Source organism: Globicephala melas, chromosome 2 (assembly GCF_963455315.2).
Source record: "Globicephala melas chromosome 2, mGloMel1.2, whole genome shotgun sequence".
In the NCBI taxonomy this organism is placed as follows: Eukaryota; Metazoa; Chordata; class Mammalia; order Artiodactyla; family Delphinidae; genus Globicephala; species Globicephala melas.
Window position 1 is genome coordinate 134,201,635 of NC_083315.2, and position 17,923 is coordinate 134,219,557.

Here is a 17,923-nt window from a genome sequence, read left to right on the forward strand (position 1 = left end):
ATAGTTCTGGAGGCCAGAAGTTCAAAATTGGGCAGGGCCACGCTCCCAACAGCAACTCTGGGAGAGAATAATATTACATTCCTGCCTCTTCCAGGTTCTGGCGGCTGCCCTGGCTTTCCTGGGCTTGTGGCTGCATCACTCCAATCTCTATCTCTGTGGTCACATTGCCTTCTCCTCTTCTGTGTGTCTTTCCTGTGTGTGTCTTTTATAAGGATACTTGTTATTGGATTTAGGAGCCACCCAGATCAACCAGGATGATCTCCTCTTTGCAAAATCCTTAAGTTAATTATGTCTGCAAAGACTATTTTTCCAAGTAAGGTCACATTCACAGGTTCTGGGGATTAGAGTGTGGACACCTTATTGGGGGCCACCATTAAACCCACCACAGATGCAAATTTTAAGATAGAAATGCTTTGTAGCTTCTAGGCAGATTTCCTAAATCTGCCATTTAAATGTTACACAGCTGAGCTTTTCCCCCTAACAGTCCTCAAATAAACATCAAGCTTCTTTTGATATGACCCCTTGCATAAGTAAGTTCCATGGTTAAATGCATTCATTCACTCTAATACAATTGATTTGCTCACTGGTAAACCTAATAGTGAACATATCTATTTCCTTTTGGTATTCACATGACACTGAAAGAGCAGAAAAGCCCCTAAATCTCCTTTCTTGCCCTCTCTTCTGACAAGGCCCTCCAAATACTCATGGGTGATCCAACGTGGTAGTAGATAGACAAGAGAAAGATCTTGTAAGCATGAGTTCATTCACTATATCCTTAAATATGTAGAGTCTCTACTTTGTCCCTTGTATCATTCTAGGTGTTAGAGATAGAGGTAGAACTAGTTTCATGGGCATATGACCTGTGCAGATGCAGTGGGCTCCCTGATGTTGCCATGTTGAAACTATTCACAATTTTTTTTTTTTTGCGGTACGTGGGCCTCTCACTGTTGTGGCCTCTCCCATTGTGGAGCACAGGCTCCGGACGCGCAGGCTCAGCGGCCATGGCTCACGGGCCCAGCTGCTCCACGGCATGTGGGATCCTCCCGGACCTGGGCACGAACCCGTGTCCCCTGCATTGGCAGGCGGACTCTCAACCACTGCGCCACCAGGGAAGCCCTATTCACAATTTTTTTCAACAGGAGGCCTGCATTTTCACTTTTCACTGGGGCCCACAAATTATGTAGCCCAAGCTGAATGGATCAGTGAGCAATGTAAAGAAGGTTCTTGTTCTCAAGTACTTGTCAGGGCACGTGATGGTGGACAGACAGTACCAATGCTTCATGTGTGAAAACATGATGCTAAGCCCTTTGGGTGTGAAATCTAAGAGTAGTTTTGGAGAATGAGTATGGGACCACATCTGGTATAGTTTAATGGTATCATGGACTGATTCAGTTTCTTGTGTTGTCTTCTGCTGTAGCTTTTCACTTGTTCATGTCAAGTTTCAGTTCTGAATTTCTGAGCAGCATTTCCCAAGATACAACCAGAATTAGCTAATTGGCTATTAAGATGAAGTTTTCAGGATGATACCTGTCACAAACTCTCTCTAATATAAACATGAATTTCAGCATTTAGCAGGGCAAGGACCCTGGAATCATTGCAACAAGAGCAATATTTTGATAGCAAAATGTGTTTCAAATCCAGTCTTGGACATCTCTTTCGGAGAACAATAATTGTGTGATGTTTATCTTCTGGAAGAAGGCTATTCATTTGGACTTCCTTTCAAAGAACTGTTTACTCAATATTTTCATCATGGTGGCATACCAGATTATATGAATGAGGTCTGGCTCCTTACATCTGTGTGGTTTTCCATCAATCTAACAAAGATCAGGCATACAAAAAAAATTTTATTTTTAAATCCATGTTACCTGTGAAAGGGATAAACTCAGAACTGAAGTGGCTGGTGGAAGTTTAATGCAGTTCAATTAAGGATTTGTACCCCAAAGTAAGAGTTATTGCTTTTAGTTCCATATCTAGTTAGTCACACTAGATATATAGCCACTTTTAACAGCATCGTGCCATTATTGGTGACTTTAATTACTGTTTGGTAACCTTATCTACTTCCACCAATATTAAATCCATCTCTGGGGGGAAGAGACATGAGGGAGTTGTCCCAACATATGTTGATTGGAAAAAAAGCAAATCATAATCTTTACTGTGGCTAATTTTCTCAGACCCTTCTTTCCTGAGGACAGAAGGAGATGATCACACCATTAATTCTAAGAAAAGAACTTCTTTTCCCTGAGTGCCTCCTGTTGAAATCAGCTGACTGATTCCAGTGGAAACAATCTCTTTATCGTCTCATGATGTTGTAACTGCCTGGGCGTCCTAACGCAACTTCAAATTTCAATCTGTACTCAGAACCAATGGGAAAAGTTTTGCAGAAACTCCACAAAACAAAGCAGCTCTCCTGATACCAAGGATCTATGATTAAATGAGGCCTTACGCATTGAATCAAGTGTGCCATTACCCTCACTCCCATGAACCTGTCTTTCAGCACGATCCACGACAGCAAGAAGACAAAGGCTTTGTTACAACAGAACAGAGCAGAGACATCTGTGGCTGTCAGCTTCTTTAAAGCCAGTAAATACAGGTAATTAGTCAAAGTCCATAGAATAGAAAAGGGAGCAGTTCTTTTAAGAAAGAGCTTCAATGTCAGACCATCTTCACCAAAAATTCGACTGCATTCCCTAGAGAAGAAATAGAGGTTAATAGTCAGGTATTAATTTTAACACATCTTGTGTAGACTAACTCTTGATAGCCATTTTTAGCCCAGAGCACAAACCCTGAAGACCCATCATTCATCTGTGGAACCTACTGAACCCAGTTCTGCCACCTACGGGCTGTGAGTGCAAAGGGTTCCATGGAGGAGTCCACATCTCCCCAGGCACAGAGCTAAGCCTTTCCTACCCATTCTCTGGAGATTCCTGGGGGTAGCCGTTCTGCTGTTGCCAAACATTCTCAGAGGAGCCCGGAGAAATCCAGAAATGAATGGTTGCTGGAATTACTGGCTATTCGAAGAGACAGATGATTCTTTCCCAGTGGACGAATACAACAGGGTCAAGATGGTTCGTACTGATTGAATAGGCTACAGACCACATGCAGCCTCACGTATCATGTGTAGGCGTGCACAGCTTGGGATTTTATTATTCCTAAAACTTTATGCCTTTTTCTGACATATCTGCCCAATGGACAAATTTCTTTTTCCTCTAGCATTTTTAAGGCAGAAAAAAATGAAGGAAGCATCTGTGATAACCGCCAAATGGTAAAATAAATAAATAAAATTCAGGTTGCATTTATGTACAGACACCTGGCCATTCTGGAGGAATTGTCTGAATTCATTGTGTAAAAATAGTCATTTCAGTTAAATCTTTGATTTGCTTGGTTTCTGACTAAATTGATTATTTAGCCCAAAGGATTGTTTTAATCAAAATGTTGAAGCTAGCGATACATATAGGCAACATCAAAAGTGATAGAATAGCAGTGCCTTTTTGATTATGGACTGAAAACAGGCTCTGAAAATTCAGCTTTATTTTTTTCACTCAGTTGTACGTGAACATTCAAGCATTCATTGGGCAACTATCTTGTGCCAGGCATTGTATTTTCAAGAGTAGTATAAATATTCTGTTTAAAGCAACAAGTTCTTCATATTTGCACATTTATAATGTTTATAAATCTATTTAAATGGCTCTGTGTAATACTAGTTTCTGGTTTCTCTTCTAGCTCTTTCTGAAGAGAAATAATTATGCCTCAAAGTATTGCAAAGCAAAGTAATCTCCAGCCAGTGTTTGCCTCCCATGTATGAAGCAATGTACCCCATAGGAGGACCACATGGGGGGAGGGCGTGACAGAGTGGTGAGGCTCCAAGCACAGGGATACGGCTTTCAAAATCAAGCCTCATAGTAAACGTTGCTTCCAAGCAGCTGAGAACACAGGGAATCATAGGCCAGTGATTCTGGGAAGGTTAAAAATGCATTTTGAACACATAGACAGTCATGGGGTGACTTTACTTTCATGTGGCAGACAACCAACATGGAAAGACTTTTGTAAAATGGAAATGGGATTCCCAAAGCTAAATTTTAACTTGAAGGAGACAAAACATCAATGAAGCGACTAAATAAGCCAGCGGCAAAGCCTTTTGCAAAGTAAACAGAAATTACACGTGCTCACACACACAGGTAAATGGATGGGCTCTCTGTTTTGTTTCATTGACGTGCAGTTGATTTACATTATTATAAAATGGATGGCCTGTTTTGTATTACTGAAGTGTAGTCAGTATTATAAAATGGATGGCCTTTCTAAAGCCCTGCCTCTGAGATACTCAAATCAGAGTTACACACAGAGCAAGCAGCAGTTTTCATAGAGCAACTGGGCACACATTTTGTGTGCTGTACTTACAGAGGGATTTGCTCTGTGAGGAAGTCTGCCAGGGAGAGCTGGAGCGGAGAGTCGTGGGTTTATCCTGACATCTATAACTGCTAAATGTCCTTTAAAATACACGTTTATTAAGAACCACAACAAATCCATTTCTGATTAAAGTATTTCTTTTCTTATCACTGGTCTTAGCCAGTGATGGTTCTTCCTTCCCAGAGCCCACCATCATGCTGGGTAGAGTGCTCTCCAGCAAAGACTTTGGATTCAGGAGAGGGAACACCCTGCCCCATGGGGAAGCCAGTGGAGGCACATGGATGGGGAGAGTCCCCCAGGCAAAGGGCTGCTGCCCGGCAGAGGCTCTTGGCCTGGCTCATCCTGACCCCCAGGTATTGGCTTCCTCCTTGTTACCCTTTCTTCTTCCCTTCTCGTCTCACTGCCAACCTTCTCCCCACTTGTCACTGCTGTTACAAGAATTAATAAAAATGCTCTCCATTCAAACGCCAGTTCACCTGGGTAAAACCTTTTGCCATTTAAGCAGTAAGTGCTGGGAAATGTGATTTTTTTTTTTAAAAAAAAGATGGATTTCTATGGAGAAGGAAATAACAATAGTAGGTCTCTCCTTGGGATGATGAGATCAGAATTTCTAGACAAGAGGCATTGACAGGAGGCAAAACTTGGAAAGAAGCTTAGAAGTCGGGGGACACTAATAACATAACTATGCTCATCATTGTTCCAGCAGCTACTAGTTATGGAACCCTTTCTGTATGTCAGATGGCGTCTTAAGCACATTTCATAGCTTCCTGACACATGGCAAATTTATCTTTGGCTCTAGTTTCATGCTTTCTAGAGATTTTTTCCCTTAAGAAATTACCCTTTGATACCCTTTTGATATACCATCAAAACTATGGTATATAATATTTTTCTTCTTAAATTTCAAATTCACCTGAGGCAATTGAATTCTCTGGATAGTATATAAATGGAATGATTGACATATCAAAAACTACTTCCAAATGAACAATCCTTACCACCTAGATTTGATATCTTACTGAAAATTCTTTTGATGGTAGTGATAAGAAAAAGACTGGAAATGCTTTCATAGCATTCAAGAGAAAAGGAGGAAATAGGTATAGGGTCTGGCGCTATGGGACAAATCCTGTTTTCAGGCTTATATACTATATTTTCCCCTTGTTCTGCCACGAGAGCTTCAGGGGGTGCCTTCTTGGCAGATGGTGTTAACGAGTCTACAGGGAAAAAAGATCAAGGATCTCAGCATTTTCTGGCAATGTTTACCTCTCACGTGGAGGGGTTTTCACAATGTTTTCTGCTCGACAATAAAAGCTCTTTGATTCAGTTTCAGAAATGCGCAACTTCACACTAGGCACTGACAGGAGGAGGTGTCTTGTCAACTTACAGGTCTCACTAAATTCAGAGTTAGTTCAACATGAGAGATGCGGTGAAGATGAGACTCATTCCCCAAACAACACTCCTGTCAGCAGGAGCCTCTTGTAAATGTATTCTCTTCAATAAAACGGACTTGGCTTGCTTTGAGGTGTTCTGAGGTATTACTTCCCAGACTAAACTTGTGCTGTTTTTATCAGCACGTGTGTCTAAACCATAGGAACACATGCTATGGGTAAATGGAGGTATTTTCAAACAGGGAGAATTTTATTCTGATAATCATGTGCCTTGCAATCATGTATTAAATATTGTTATTAATAAAGATCTTATGCCCCAGCATCATGTCTACTTTGATGGGAAGACATAGAAAGTATTTTTAGCAATCCCGAACAGGTATAAGGTTTTTTCTTTCCTCCAAACCAGAAAACATTTATCATTCTTGAATTGGTTTTTGTTTCTTTAATGATAGCTGAACATTCATGGACACACGTAGAAAATCAGCTCACAGGGTGACTTCAATACTCCCAGGCACTTCCAAGCTGGTGATAAATTGGAAGTTGAAGATTAAAGCCTTCACAGTGTCTTAAGTTTTCAAGGACAGTCTTATAATGCATCAATGGTAACAGTCACTCCTTCCTTTCATTAGGTAAAATGGCAAGAAAGAAAGGTTATTTTGGCTCCTGCAATACAAATTTATTGTCATTTTGCTGAGGAGCAGTAAGTGGGTGAAGAAAACTGTCGCTCTCCCACTGCCATCTGCTGAGGTCAAGACTGCTGTTTTCTCTTGGCGATCAGAGTGACCGTCTTGGAAGTTATTCCTTAGTTCTGGCTTTTCCTTTCAAGAAGCTGTCTGTTAGCACAGGACTTTGACCCGAACACTGCTTTTGCCTTCCTTGAGTGCTGTGCAGGGCTGGATGACATGTCTGCCAGCTTCCTGATCTCCCCAAGATGGGGCTGCAGACGTCAGGTTTAGCTCCGAGCAACCACTAGAACCACGGCGCTATCAAGTTCATGGCTAGCAAACCAACAGACAAGGCTCTCTGTGCTCCTAGCCAGCAAAGAACAGCATCTTTTAAACCATCCAGAGGCCAAACTTCCCTTTACCTGAGACCAAGTCATTTCATCTGCTGTAACACCACTGTGTCCAGAATACTGAGCAAATGTTTCTGTAATAATCTTATGAATACAGTTTGTTGTTTTTTTTTCTGGGCTCGAGATCTTGGGTTGTTCTTTTAAAACGTGGCTAGAGATAAATTGATCTGAATTAAAATCTGGGTTCCATTATTTATAAGTGTGTGACCGTGGACGAGTCCCTGAATCTCTCCAAACCTATTACCTCTTGTGTTAAAATGGGGATAACTAACACCGTCTTAAAATGTGGCTGTTACCACCAATGATGGTTAATAAGCTAAGATACACAAAAGCACCAGCACAGGGCCTGGCATGTTGTAGACACTTAATAATTTTTGGGGTGGTACCGATTCTGTTTCCTCGTGTTAATATGTTTACTACCGACCTTAGATCCTGCCTCTCCACACTCCTCAACTCAACTCATATTCCAAAGAGATGAAATTACGCGTATTTGCATGAAATTATTTCAAACCATCTCCTACTGGCCATTTAACATGAAACCTACCTGAATTTTTTCATTGGAGATTGCTTTTCTTGAGCAGTGGCCAGATGACCAGAGTAATAGACTGGGAAAAACATAATGTTCCAGTTTGTTGAAAACCAAGTCATGAAAAATGGACAGTAGAAGTTCTTATAAGTAATTTTTACAATCTGTGTGGTTCCAACCCAAGATGATGACACTGACAGGATGATCAAAAGTCCCCAGATGGCCTTCAGAACCATAGACGTACAGGATAGGCAGCGAGCCTTGATTCTGTTTCCCTGGCTGCTATCCTCAGGATGAGTCTGTGTTCCATCATCCCCTGCAAACAGGAAAGGAATACAAATGTGTGGAAATCAAGTTATAAACAGCAATCAAAAAGGCAGACAGTAGAATCACCAGTGTTCTGTTTTTTTCTCCTGCTGTCATTTGAAGAGACAGATAACTCTAGCTCATTTTCTGTCTGGAATCTGGAGTCTCTGCTCTGTAAGGTACAGTGTGTATCTGGACCCCTATCCAGGCTATGACGATGCTCATGGACTTGGTGGATGCTCTCTGTTCCTGGGTGTACCCTCCCCACTTCCTGGTGAGAGCATTACACATTTCAGCTCCAAAGGCTTTGGCCTTGGCCAAAACGTAACCTGCTTTGTCTAATCAAACGTAAACAGATGTGTGGTATGCCACCTCTCAGCAGAAGCTTCAAGAGGCATCACAGGGTCCCACTACCTCTCTAGCTCTTCCTTTCTGCCACTAGAATGGAGAATCCCCAAAAGAAGCTGCTCTTTGGGTCTATGTGGGAGAATGAGCAGAACCCTGTGTCTGCTGACATGAAATGTGAACAAGAAATAAGTATTTGTTGTTATATTCCACTGAGTTGCTTTTTTTTTTTTTAACTGCAGCAAAGATGACTATTAAGTTGAAAAGGATGTGTCCCCAAAACAGAGCAAGTCTGGACTGCACAAAATTACCTTCCATCTCGGAGCAAATTACGACTTAATATGTTTCTGGGAGCACGGTGAGTTCTGCTTTGTATTTTTACATTTACTAAGAAAATTTAGTAGCATTTTTTCACACTAAAATAGTCAAAGCTCTCTGAAAGTGACAATCATAAAAGCCTTCTCCCCTGATAGAGAAAACAAGTTCAACACAATGAATTTATGTACCTGTCAGGAAATTTAATGGGAGCAGTGGTCACCCTGAGTCCCCAGATAGTAGAATCCTGGGGGAAAGGAGGCAGAATTGTCTGCAAGATTCTGTTGTGTCTCCAGGGACCTCCTTTAAGCGTAAGGCTTATCCTGGGGTTAAGAAAGTGGTGCAGCCCACAGATAGCAAGTGAGAGTGGATGGTTTCTCACTTTTCCTCTCCAGAACCTGCCGGCTCTCCTGCTGAATGTGTGCGCACTGCTTAATGACCCAGGTGGGACTGCCCCACTGGGGTAAAGCTTTCATCCAGCTAAGGCTTCTTGATATAATTATCTGGGGAAAGTGGGTAGCAAGATTTGAAAGTGAATTCTTCACTGCAGAATATAAAACAAGTAAGGATGAATGCAGCAATTACTACATGACTTCCAAGTCTCATAAACAGAGTTCTCAGAGCCTAGGCCTCCAGAAGATGAAAACTGGTATTCTTTTATTTATTTATTCAACAAAGTCCTATGGAGACTACCAGGAGTTAGACAGTCGGGTTCCAGGGGTTCAAACAAGAAAGACTTGAGCTCATAATCTAGACAAAGGCCAGAGAACACATCTAATACAGTATGATAAGGGCCAAGTATGGCAGATACAAGGCCACATGGAAGCAGAGGAGAAGCACTTGTTAAGAGGAGGCGGGCATAATGATTAGGAGAAGCTCCCATGATGCAGTGACATTGAGATGAGTCAGTAAGTATGTTAGCCAGCTCCCTCGGCTGTGTACAGACTATACTTCATAACAGTTCTGCAAATTCCCTCTAGGACCATGTGGCTTACACAGAGAGTAAAGGGAAAAAACAAAAATGTATAAGAGGGTGGAATAAGAGACTCTGGTGTTGGAAGGCTGGGAAGGGAACACGAGCCTACCCAATTAAGTAGGTATTATTCCCATTTTACAGATGAAAAAACTGAGAGTTGTATTAAAGGTTGTTCAAGGTTGAGCCTAAGACAGTATGACTCCAAGGTCTAAACTTTTTATTCTGAATATTGATTCTGTCTAGGTTTCAGGCTTGAGCTCCCCGTTTAAGCACTGGAAGTTTCAGAAATGGTTTGGAGAAAAAGTTCTGTTTCCTGGCAGGAATGGCAGTCTTGCATGAGGTTTGATAGAAGTGATATTAAGAGAAAGGTGTACTCTACTACACTTCAGATCACATTATTCTCAGGGAATAGCTTATAAAGGAGGAACGATTCTACAAAGATTTTAAGTATCCCTTTGAGTTGATATCTGCCTTCACGGTCACCTTCTTTGAAGATTGCATCTGTACCACCGTCAGAGCATGGAGAATATTTTTGATGACACCAACAGTCACCTAAATCCCCACCTAGTATTGACTCATTCTTTCTTCTGCTAATTAAATTGAATTGTTGACAGTTCTTTTACTATCTACAGATACCATAGAAAGATTGGCTCTCCGGAGTTCTTTTATTTTTCTGACCATTTTAAGCATGATTTTCTAGAGTCCTACTTAGATTTATTGTTTTGTATATATCATTAAAATTGATTTACCAGGAATTCCATCCACTTCTATGAACCTTGATTGGAGTCATACAAATTGATGGTAGAGGCCACTGGAATTTGGAAACATGAGTGAAAGTCCTAGTCCTGCCATTGGATGGCCCTGAGTATATGTTTAATTCCATCTTAGGTTCTCTGTCAAACAGCGATAATATGTATCTCATGGGCTTCATTTTGAGGTTAAGTACCATAACGTTCATGAAAGAATGGTGAGCTGCTCTTCAGATTATTCTCCTTTTTTCTTTTCTTTTTGGTGTCTAGGAATATCCCCAAATGTCTTCTGAATCATTACAGAAAGAGTAAATCATGCCCCACGTGGTCTTTTTTTTTTTTTTTCCCCACGTGGTCTTTAACGGTACAGTTTTTAAGATTTGTAATCTGTATATGATAGGTAGGGCAAATTTATTAACCATATTTAGTTCACTGGAACATACTGTTCTGAAGATAACTGGGATGATAAGACTATTCCTGTAACTTATTAAAGCCAATTAAAACTTTCTGAAGATTTAAGATGTGATTTTCTTCACTTTTTAAAAAAGAGTTTTAGCCTTGGGGTCCATAGTTGCTGAGATTCCATTTTAAAATATTGTCATTTTTTGAAAAAATCTTTTCTCGTATGAAACCTCTTATCAGATAAGTAGGACCCTACAAGAGGCTTTCACACTTCTTCTATACCTTTGTTTACCTGAGTCCCCTGAATTACCATTTCTCTTTTTTTTTTTTTTTACGGTACACGGGCCTCTCACTCTTGCGGCCTCTCCCATTGCAGAGCACAGGCTCCGGACGCGCAGGCTCAGCAGCCATGGCTCATGGGTTCAGCTGCTCCGCGGCATGTGGGATCTTCCAGGACCGGAGCACGAACCCGTATCCCCTGCATTGGCAGGCAGACTCCCAACCACTGCGCTACCAGGGAAGCCCTCTCTTCTGTTTATTTTTTAAAGCTAGTGTTCTCAAAGTTTGAGGGTTTTTTTTTTTTCAGGTTTTTTTTCACTACCCACTTATTTTGAATAGAGTATTTTGTTGTTTTTGCGTTGTCACTATTGATTTTAAGGATGCAAGAGATTTTAATATGTTGCTGGCCAAGCTGAAGAATAAATGAAGAAGGAGAGATTGAAAATGTAGGTGGAAGAGATGGAGAGAAGGTGATCATGGATGCAGAAGGAGTCAACATCAGAATGGTAGCAAACACAAAAATCAAAGGTGGTCCCCACAATGATGGTAATTAGCAAATTAGCAAACAAGAGAACAGAGACACTTTGAGGCAGAGAGGAAAGCATCTCTTAGCACACAATTGTTTTAGTCTTTTCAGGAAAGTAGAAGTGTGGTCATATGATGAGAGCAAGTGAGTATGGACTCAGAGCTTGAGAGCATCTCTGGGGAAGGCAGTATGATGTCCACCACCAAAATGTAACAGTACTGGGCAGCAGCCTAATGGACCCAGCTGCATTTTAAAATGATAAGTTTGCTGGGAAACCCATGGATATATTAAGGTAATTTATCTAGCAATTCCAGTAACCAAGTAACCCAGGAGTTGGTAAGTGGTCAGGCAGACGTGAGGAAATGCCAAAGGTCTTGATTTAATAGTAAATGTTGATCAGGGAGACAACTGAAGTGAAGGAGGTGTAAAATTGGGAAAACTAGGAGAGCTCCAAGGACTGGCAGTCCTGATAAAGACAAGAGCAGAGTCTGTGATTTTTCTGGTACTTTTATTCTTCTCAGAATGGGTACAGTGTGCTAATACTAAATCCCAGGATTGAGGTAAAAGATGCTGGCTTTTCACATCTTGAAGATGAGAAAACTAGTTTCCTTATAAACTTCATTAGAAGTCACTGTTTAACCATATGTTAAACCCTCCAATTATAGGTTTTGGTATTATTTCTCTGCTACACTGTATACCATACATCATTAATGGATTATATCTGCACATTTCCTTTCTTCCTTCTCCTCCCACTTGATAAACTTTCCCCACATGCACTCCTGAGAGTCCATGTAACATCTCTACATTCTGTGCCAATGGTGAGATCTTTCATTGCTGGCTAGAAGCTTACCAAACGTACTGTTATTTAAGAGGAGGTTACCCGCATACCTGATCTGTTCTGCCTCTCAGCTCTGTGTCCACAAACTCCAGAGGATCCTCGACTCTGAAGTTCAAGAATAGGAGCAGAAGATTCTTCGGTGACAGACAGAGGGGACAGTTGTCTGCTGATGCTACTGTGTGAACTGGGGCAGTTGGCTCCCGGTTTACATCGAGTAACTGATGATCTGGAGGTACCTGGGAAGAAAGAGTTCATACCAGTTTGAGAATTTCCTGAAGGAAAACAGATTTTTAAATGCCTTGGCAGTAAAATATATGGAACATTCATTGAGTTCATTTCTAATTTTAAAAAAGGGGGTCCTAAAAAGAGAATGCTATGTTGGCAAGGTCTGTGTCCCTAAGACAAAGGGTCTTTTTAGATAAATCCATTAACTGGAAAGGAACATTAGAAAATGGTGTTTGGGTTGACATATCTGTTCTGAATTAGAACTGTTATCACAGTCAAGTAGTTTACCTCAAGGAAAGCAAAGTGATGATACGCTGCTTCCTCCCTTTTCTTCGTAAGGCTGACTGTTGAATTCCTAACTGGTAAGACTGCCAACGGGGTCTCCTATTAAATCCACTATACACTTTTCCATTAGACTGATCACTAAAATCCAACTTGGTTGTGTCTCTCTGCTCTGGCTAGGACTTCCAATATGTTGAATAAAAGTACTGAGAGTGGAATGCTTTCAGCTTTTTCACTGTTGAGAATGATGTCAGCTGTGGGTTTGTCATATATGCCCTTTATTATGTTGAGGTAAGTTCCCTCTATGCCTACTTTCTGGAGAGTTTTTATCATAAACGGGTGTTGAATTTTGTTGGAAGCTTCTTCTGCATCTATTGAGATGATCATATGGTTTTTATCCTTCAATTTGTTAATATGGTGTATCACATTGATTGATTTGCAGATATTGAAAAACCCTTGCATCCCTGGGATAAATCCCACTTGATCATGGTGTATTATCCTTTTGATGTGTTGTTGGATTTGGTTTGCTAATATTTTGTTGAGGACTTTTGCATCTACGTTTTTGCAACTGTGATATTGGCCTGCGGTTTTCTTTTCTTGTTATATCTTTGTCTGGCTTTGGTATCAGGGTGATGCTGACATCACAGAATGAGTTTGGAAGTGTTCCTGCCTCTGAAAATTTTTTTGAATAATTTAAGAAAGATAGGTGTTAATTATTCTCTAAATGTTTGGTAGAATTCGCCTGTGAAGCCACCTGGTCCTGGACTTTTGTTTACTGGGAGATTTTTTTTTTATTACTGATTCAATTTCATTACTGGTAATTAGTCTGTTTATATTTTCTATTTCTTCTTGGTTTAGACTTGGGAGATTGTACATAATTACGAATTTCTTCTAGGTTTTCCATTTTATTTGCATATAGTTGCTCATAGCAGCTATGATCCTTTGTATTTCTGCCGTGTCCGTTGTAACTTCTCCTTTTTCATTTCTGAGTTTATTGATTTGGACCCTCTCTTTTTCTTGATGAGTCTGGCTAAAGGTTTATCAATTTTGTTTATCTTTTCAAAGAAATAGCTCTTAGTTTCATTGATCTTTTCAAGTTTTTTAGCCTTTATTTCATTTATTTCTGCTCTGATCTTTATGATTTATTTCCTTCTACTAACGGGTTTTGTTTGTTCTTTGCTTTCTAGCTCCTTTAGGTGTAAAATTAGATCATTTATTCGAAATGTTTTCTTTTCCTGAGGTAAGCTCATATAGCTATAAACTTTTTTCTTAGAACTTCTTTTGCCGAGTCCCATAGATTTTGAGTCATTGTGTTTTTGTTTCATTTGTCTCCAGGTGTTTTTTTATTTCCTATTTGATCTCTTTAGTGATTCATTGGTTGTTTAGTAGCATATTGTTTACCTCTACATGTCAGTGTTTTTTGCAGTTTTTTTCTTGTAGTTGAATTCGAGTCTCATAGTGTTGTTGTTAGAAAAGATGGTGATATAATTTCAATTTTCTTAAATATACCAAGGCTTGATTTTGTGGCCTAGCATGTGATCTATCCTGGAGAATGTTCCATGTGCACTTGACAAGAATGTGTATTCTGCTGCTTTTGGACGAATGTTCTCTCTCTATATGTATCTGTTAATTTCATCTGGTCTAATGTGTCACTTCAGGCCAGTGTTTCCTTGTTGATTTTCTGTCTGAATGATCTGTCCATTGATGTAAGTGGGGTGTTAAAGTCCCCTATTAGTATTATGTTATTGTTGATTTGTCCATTTATGTCTGTTAATATTTGTTTTTATGTATTTAGGTGCCCCTGTGTTGGGCGCATGTATATTTACAACTGTTATATCTTATTAGATTGATCCCTTGATCATTATGTAGTGTCCTTTTTTGTCTCTTGTAACAGTCTCTACTTTAACTCTATTTTAACTGTTTTGTCTGATAAAAGTATTGCTACCCTGGCTTTCTTTTGATTTCCATTGGTATGGAATACCTTTTTCCATCTCTCACTTTCAATCTGTTTATGTCTTTGGATATGAAGTGAGTTTCTTGTAGGTCTTGGTTTTGGATCCATTCAGCCACTGTACTGTCTTTTTTTTTTTAATAATACTTTTTAAAATTGAAATATTGCTGATTTACAGTTTGTGCCAATCTCTGCTGTACAGCAAAGTGACTCAGTTATACACATATATACATTCTTTTTTTAAAAAATATTCTTTTCCATTATGGTTTACCCCAGGAGACTGGATATAGTTCCCTGTGCTATACAGTAGGACCTTGTTGTTTGTCCATTCTAAATGCAATAGCCTGTAATAGTTTGCATCTACCAACTCCAAACTCCCAGTCCATCCCTCTCCCCCTCCGCTTGGCAACCACAAGTCTGACCTCTGCCTGTGAGTCTGTTTCTGTTTTGTAGATAGGTTCATTTGTGTCACATTTTAGATTCTGCATATAAGTGATATCATATGGTATTTCTTTTTCTCTTTCTGACTTACTTTACTTAGTATGATAACCTCTAGTCACGTCCATGTTGCTGCAAATGGCATTATTTTGTTCTATTTTTATGGCTGAGTAGTATCTCATTGTATATATGTACCACTTCTTCTTTATCTATTCAGCTGTAGATGGACATTTAAGTTGTCTCCAAGTTTTGGCTATTGTGAATAATGCTGCTAGAAACACAGAGGTGAATATATCTTGTTGAATTATAGTTTTGTCCAGTTATATGCCCAGGAATGAGATTGCTGGATCATATGGTAGTTCTATTTTTGGTTTTCTGAGGAACCTCCCTACCATTTTCCATAGTGGCTGCACCAACTTACATTCCCACCAACAGTGTAGAAGGGTTCCCCTTTCTCCACACCCTCTCCAGCATTTGTTATTTGTAGACTTTTTAATGATGGCCATTCTGACCAGTGTGAGGTGGTACCTCAATGTAGTTTTGATTTGCATTTCTCCAATAATTAGTGATGTTGAGCATATTTTCATGTGCCTATTGGCCATCTGTATGTCTTCTTTGGAGAAATGTCTATTAAGGTCTTCTGCCAATTTTTCGATTGGATTTTTTTTTATTGTTGAGTTGTGTGAGCTGTTTATATATTTTGGAGATTAATCCCTTATCTGTCACATCATTTGCAAATATTTTCTCCCATTCCATAGGTTATCTTTTTGTGTTTTTTTTTGTTTTTGTTTTAGTTTTTTTTTTATGATTTCCTTTACTGTGCAAGAGCTTGTAAGTTTGGTTAGGTTCCACTTGTTTATTTTTATTTCTATTGCCTTGGGAGACTAACCTAACAAAACATTGGTACAATTTATGTCAGAGAATGTTTTGCCTATGCTCTCTTCTAGGCGTTTTATGGTGTCATGTCTTATGTTTAAGTCTTTAAACCATTTTAGGTTTATTTTTGTGCATGGTGTGAGGGTGTGTTCTAACTTCATTGATTTACATGATTTACATTGATTTACTTTCCCAGAACCACTTGCTGGAGATTGTCTTTTTCCCATTTTATATTCTTGGCTACTTTGTTGAAGATTAATTGACTGTAGGTGTGTGGATTTATTTCTATTCTGTTCCATTGATCTATATGTCTGTTTTTGTACCAATACCACACTGTTTTGATTACTATACCTTTGTAGTATTGTCTGAAGTCTGAGGGAGTTATGCCTCCTGCTTTTTATTTTCCCCCTCAGGATTGCTTTGGCAATTCTGGGTCTTTTATGGTTCCATATAAATTTTTAGATTATTCTAGTTCTGTGAAAAATGTTATGGATAATTTGATAGGGGTTGCATTAAATCTGTAGATTGTTTTGGGTAATATTGCCATTTTAATAATATTAATTCATCCAATCCAAGAGTATGGGATATCTTTCCATTTCTTTGAACCCTCTTTAATTTCCTTTGCTAATGTTTCATAGTTCTCAGCATGTAAGTCTTTCACCTCCTTGGTCAGGTTTACTCCTAGGTTTTTTTGTGTGTGCGATTTTAAAAGGAATTGTTCTTTTTTTTTACATTCTCTGATTTTCATTGTTAGTGTAAAGAAATGCAACCAATTTCTGAATGTTAATCTTGTATCCTGCTACTTTGCTTAATTCATTTATCAGACCTAGCAGTTTTTGTGTGGGTCCTTAGGGTTTTCTTTATATAGTATCATGTCATCTTCATGTAGTGACAATTTTACCTCTTCCCTTCCAATCTGGATACCTTTTATTTGTTTTCTTGTTTGACTGCTGTGGCTAGGACTTCCAATACTATGTTGAACAGAAGCTGTGAGAGTGGGCATCCTTGTCTTGTTCCAGATTTTAGTGCAAAGACTTTCAGATTTTCACTGTTGAGTATTGTATTGGCTGTGGGTTTGTCATAAATAGCTTTTATTATGTTGAGATATGTCCCCTGTATACCCACTTTGGTAAGAGTTTTTATCATGAATCGATGTTGAATTTTTTCAAGTGCTTTTTCTGCATCTATTGAGATGGTCATGTGGTTTCTTAATTTTCTTTTGTTAATGTGGTGTATTACATTGATTGATTTGTGTATGTTGAACTATCCTTGTGAACTTGGTATGAATCCCACTTGGTCATGGTGTATGATTTCTTTTATGTGTTTTTGGATTCAGTTTGCTAATATTTTGTTCAGAATTTTTGCATCTATATTCATCAAAGATATTGTCCTGTAATTTTCTTTCTTGGTGGTATCTTTGTCTGCTTTTGATATCAGGATGATCATGGCTTCATAGAATGTTTTGGGGAATGTTCCCTTCTCTTCAGTCTTTCGGAAGAGTTTGAGAAGAATTGGTAAATATAAGTTCTTTGTATGTTTGGTAGAATTCACCTGTGAAGCCATCTGGTCCTGGACTTTTGTTTGCAGGGAGTTTTTTTATTATTACAGATTCTATTTCACTGCTAGTGATTGGTCTGTTCAAATTATCTATTTCTTCTTGATTCAGTTTTGGTGGGCTCTATGTTTCTAGAAGTTTGTCCATTTCTTCTAGGTTGTCAAATTTGTTGGCATATAACTGTTCATAGTATTCTCTTATTGTTTTTTGTATTTCTGCGGTTGAGACTTTTCCTTTTTCATTTCTTATTTTGCTTATTTTGGTTCTCTCTCTTTTCTTCTTGGTGAGCCTGGCCACAGGTTTGTCAATTTCTTTACCCTTTCAAAGAACCAGCTCTTGGTTTTATTGATTTTTTTCTATTTTTTTTAAATCCCTATTTTATTTATTTCCTCCCTGATCTTTATTATTAACTTTCTTCTGCTGAATTTAGGTTTTGTTTGTTCTTGTTTTTCTGATTCTTTTAGGTGGTAGGT

General features: G+C 39.1%; 1 protein-coding gene across 3 annotated transcripts in view; it reads right to left on the reverse strand.

Annotated features, from left to right (window-relative positions):
- The window catches only part of SLC35F4 (solute carrier family 35 member F4), a 293,839-nt gene that overhangs the window by 15,163 nt on the left and 260,753 nt on the right, over positions 1–17,923 (reverse strand). For all 3 annotated transcript variants that reach the window (XM_060293630.1, XM_060293629.1, XM_030855100.2), the window contains exons 2-4: positions 12,174–12,359; positions 7,406–7,703; positions 2,468–2,687 (exon numbers count right to left, since the gene is read on the reverse strand). In XM_060293630.1, coding sequence (XP_060149613.1) covers positions 2,468–2,687; positions 7,406–7,623 — 438 coding nt within the window. In that variant the 5' untranslated portion in view covers positions 7,624–7,703; positions 12,174–12,359. The remainder of the gene's footprint in view (positions 1–2,467; positions 2,688–7,405; positions 7,704–12,173; positions 12,360–17,923) is intronic.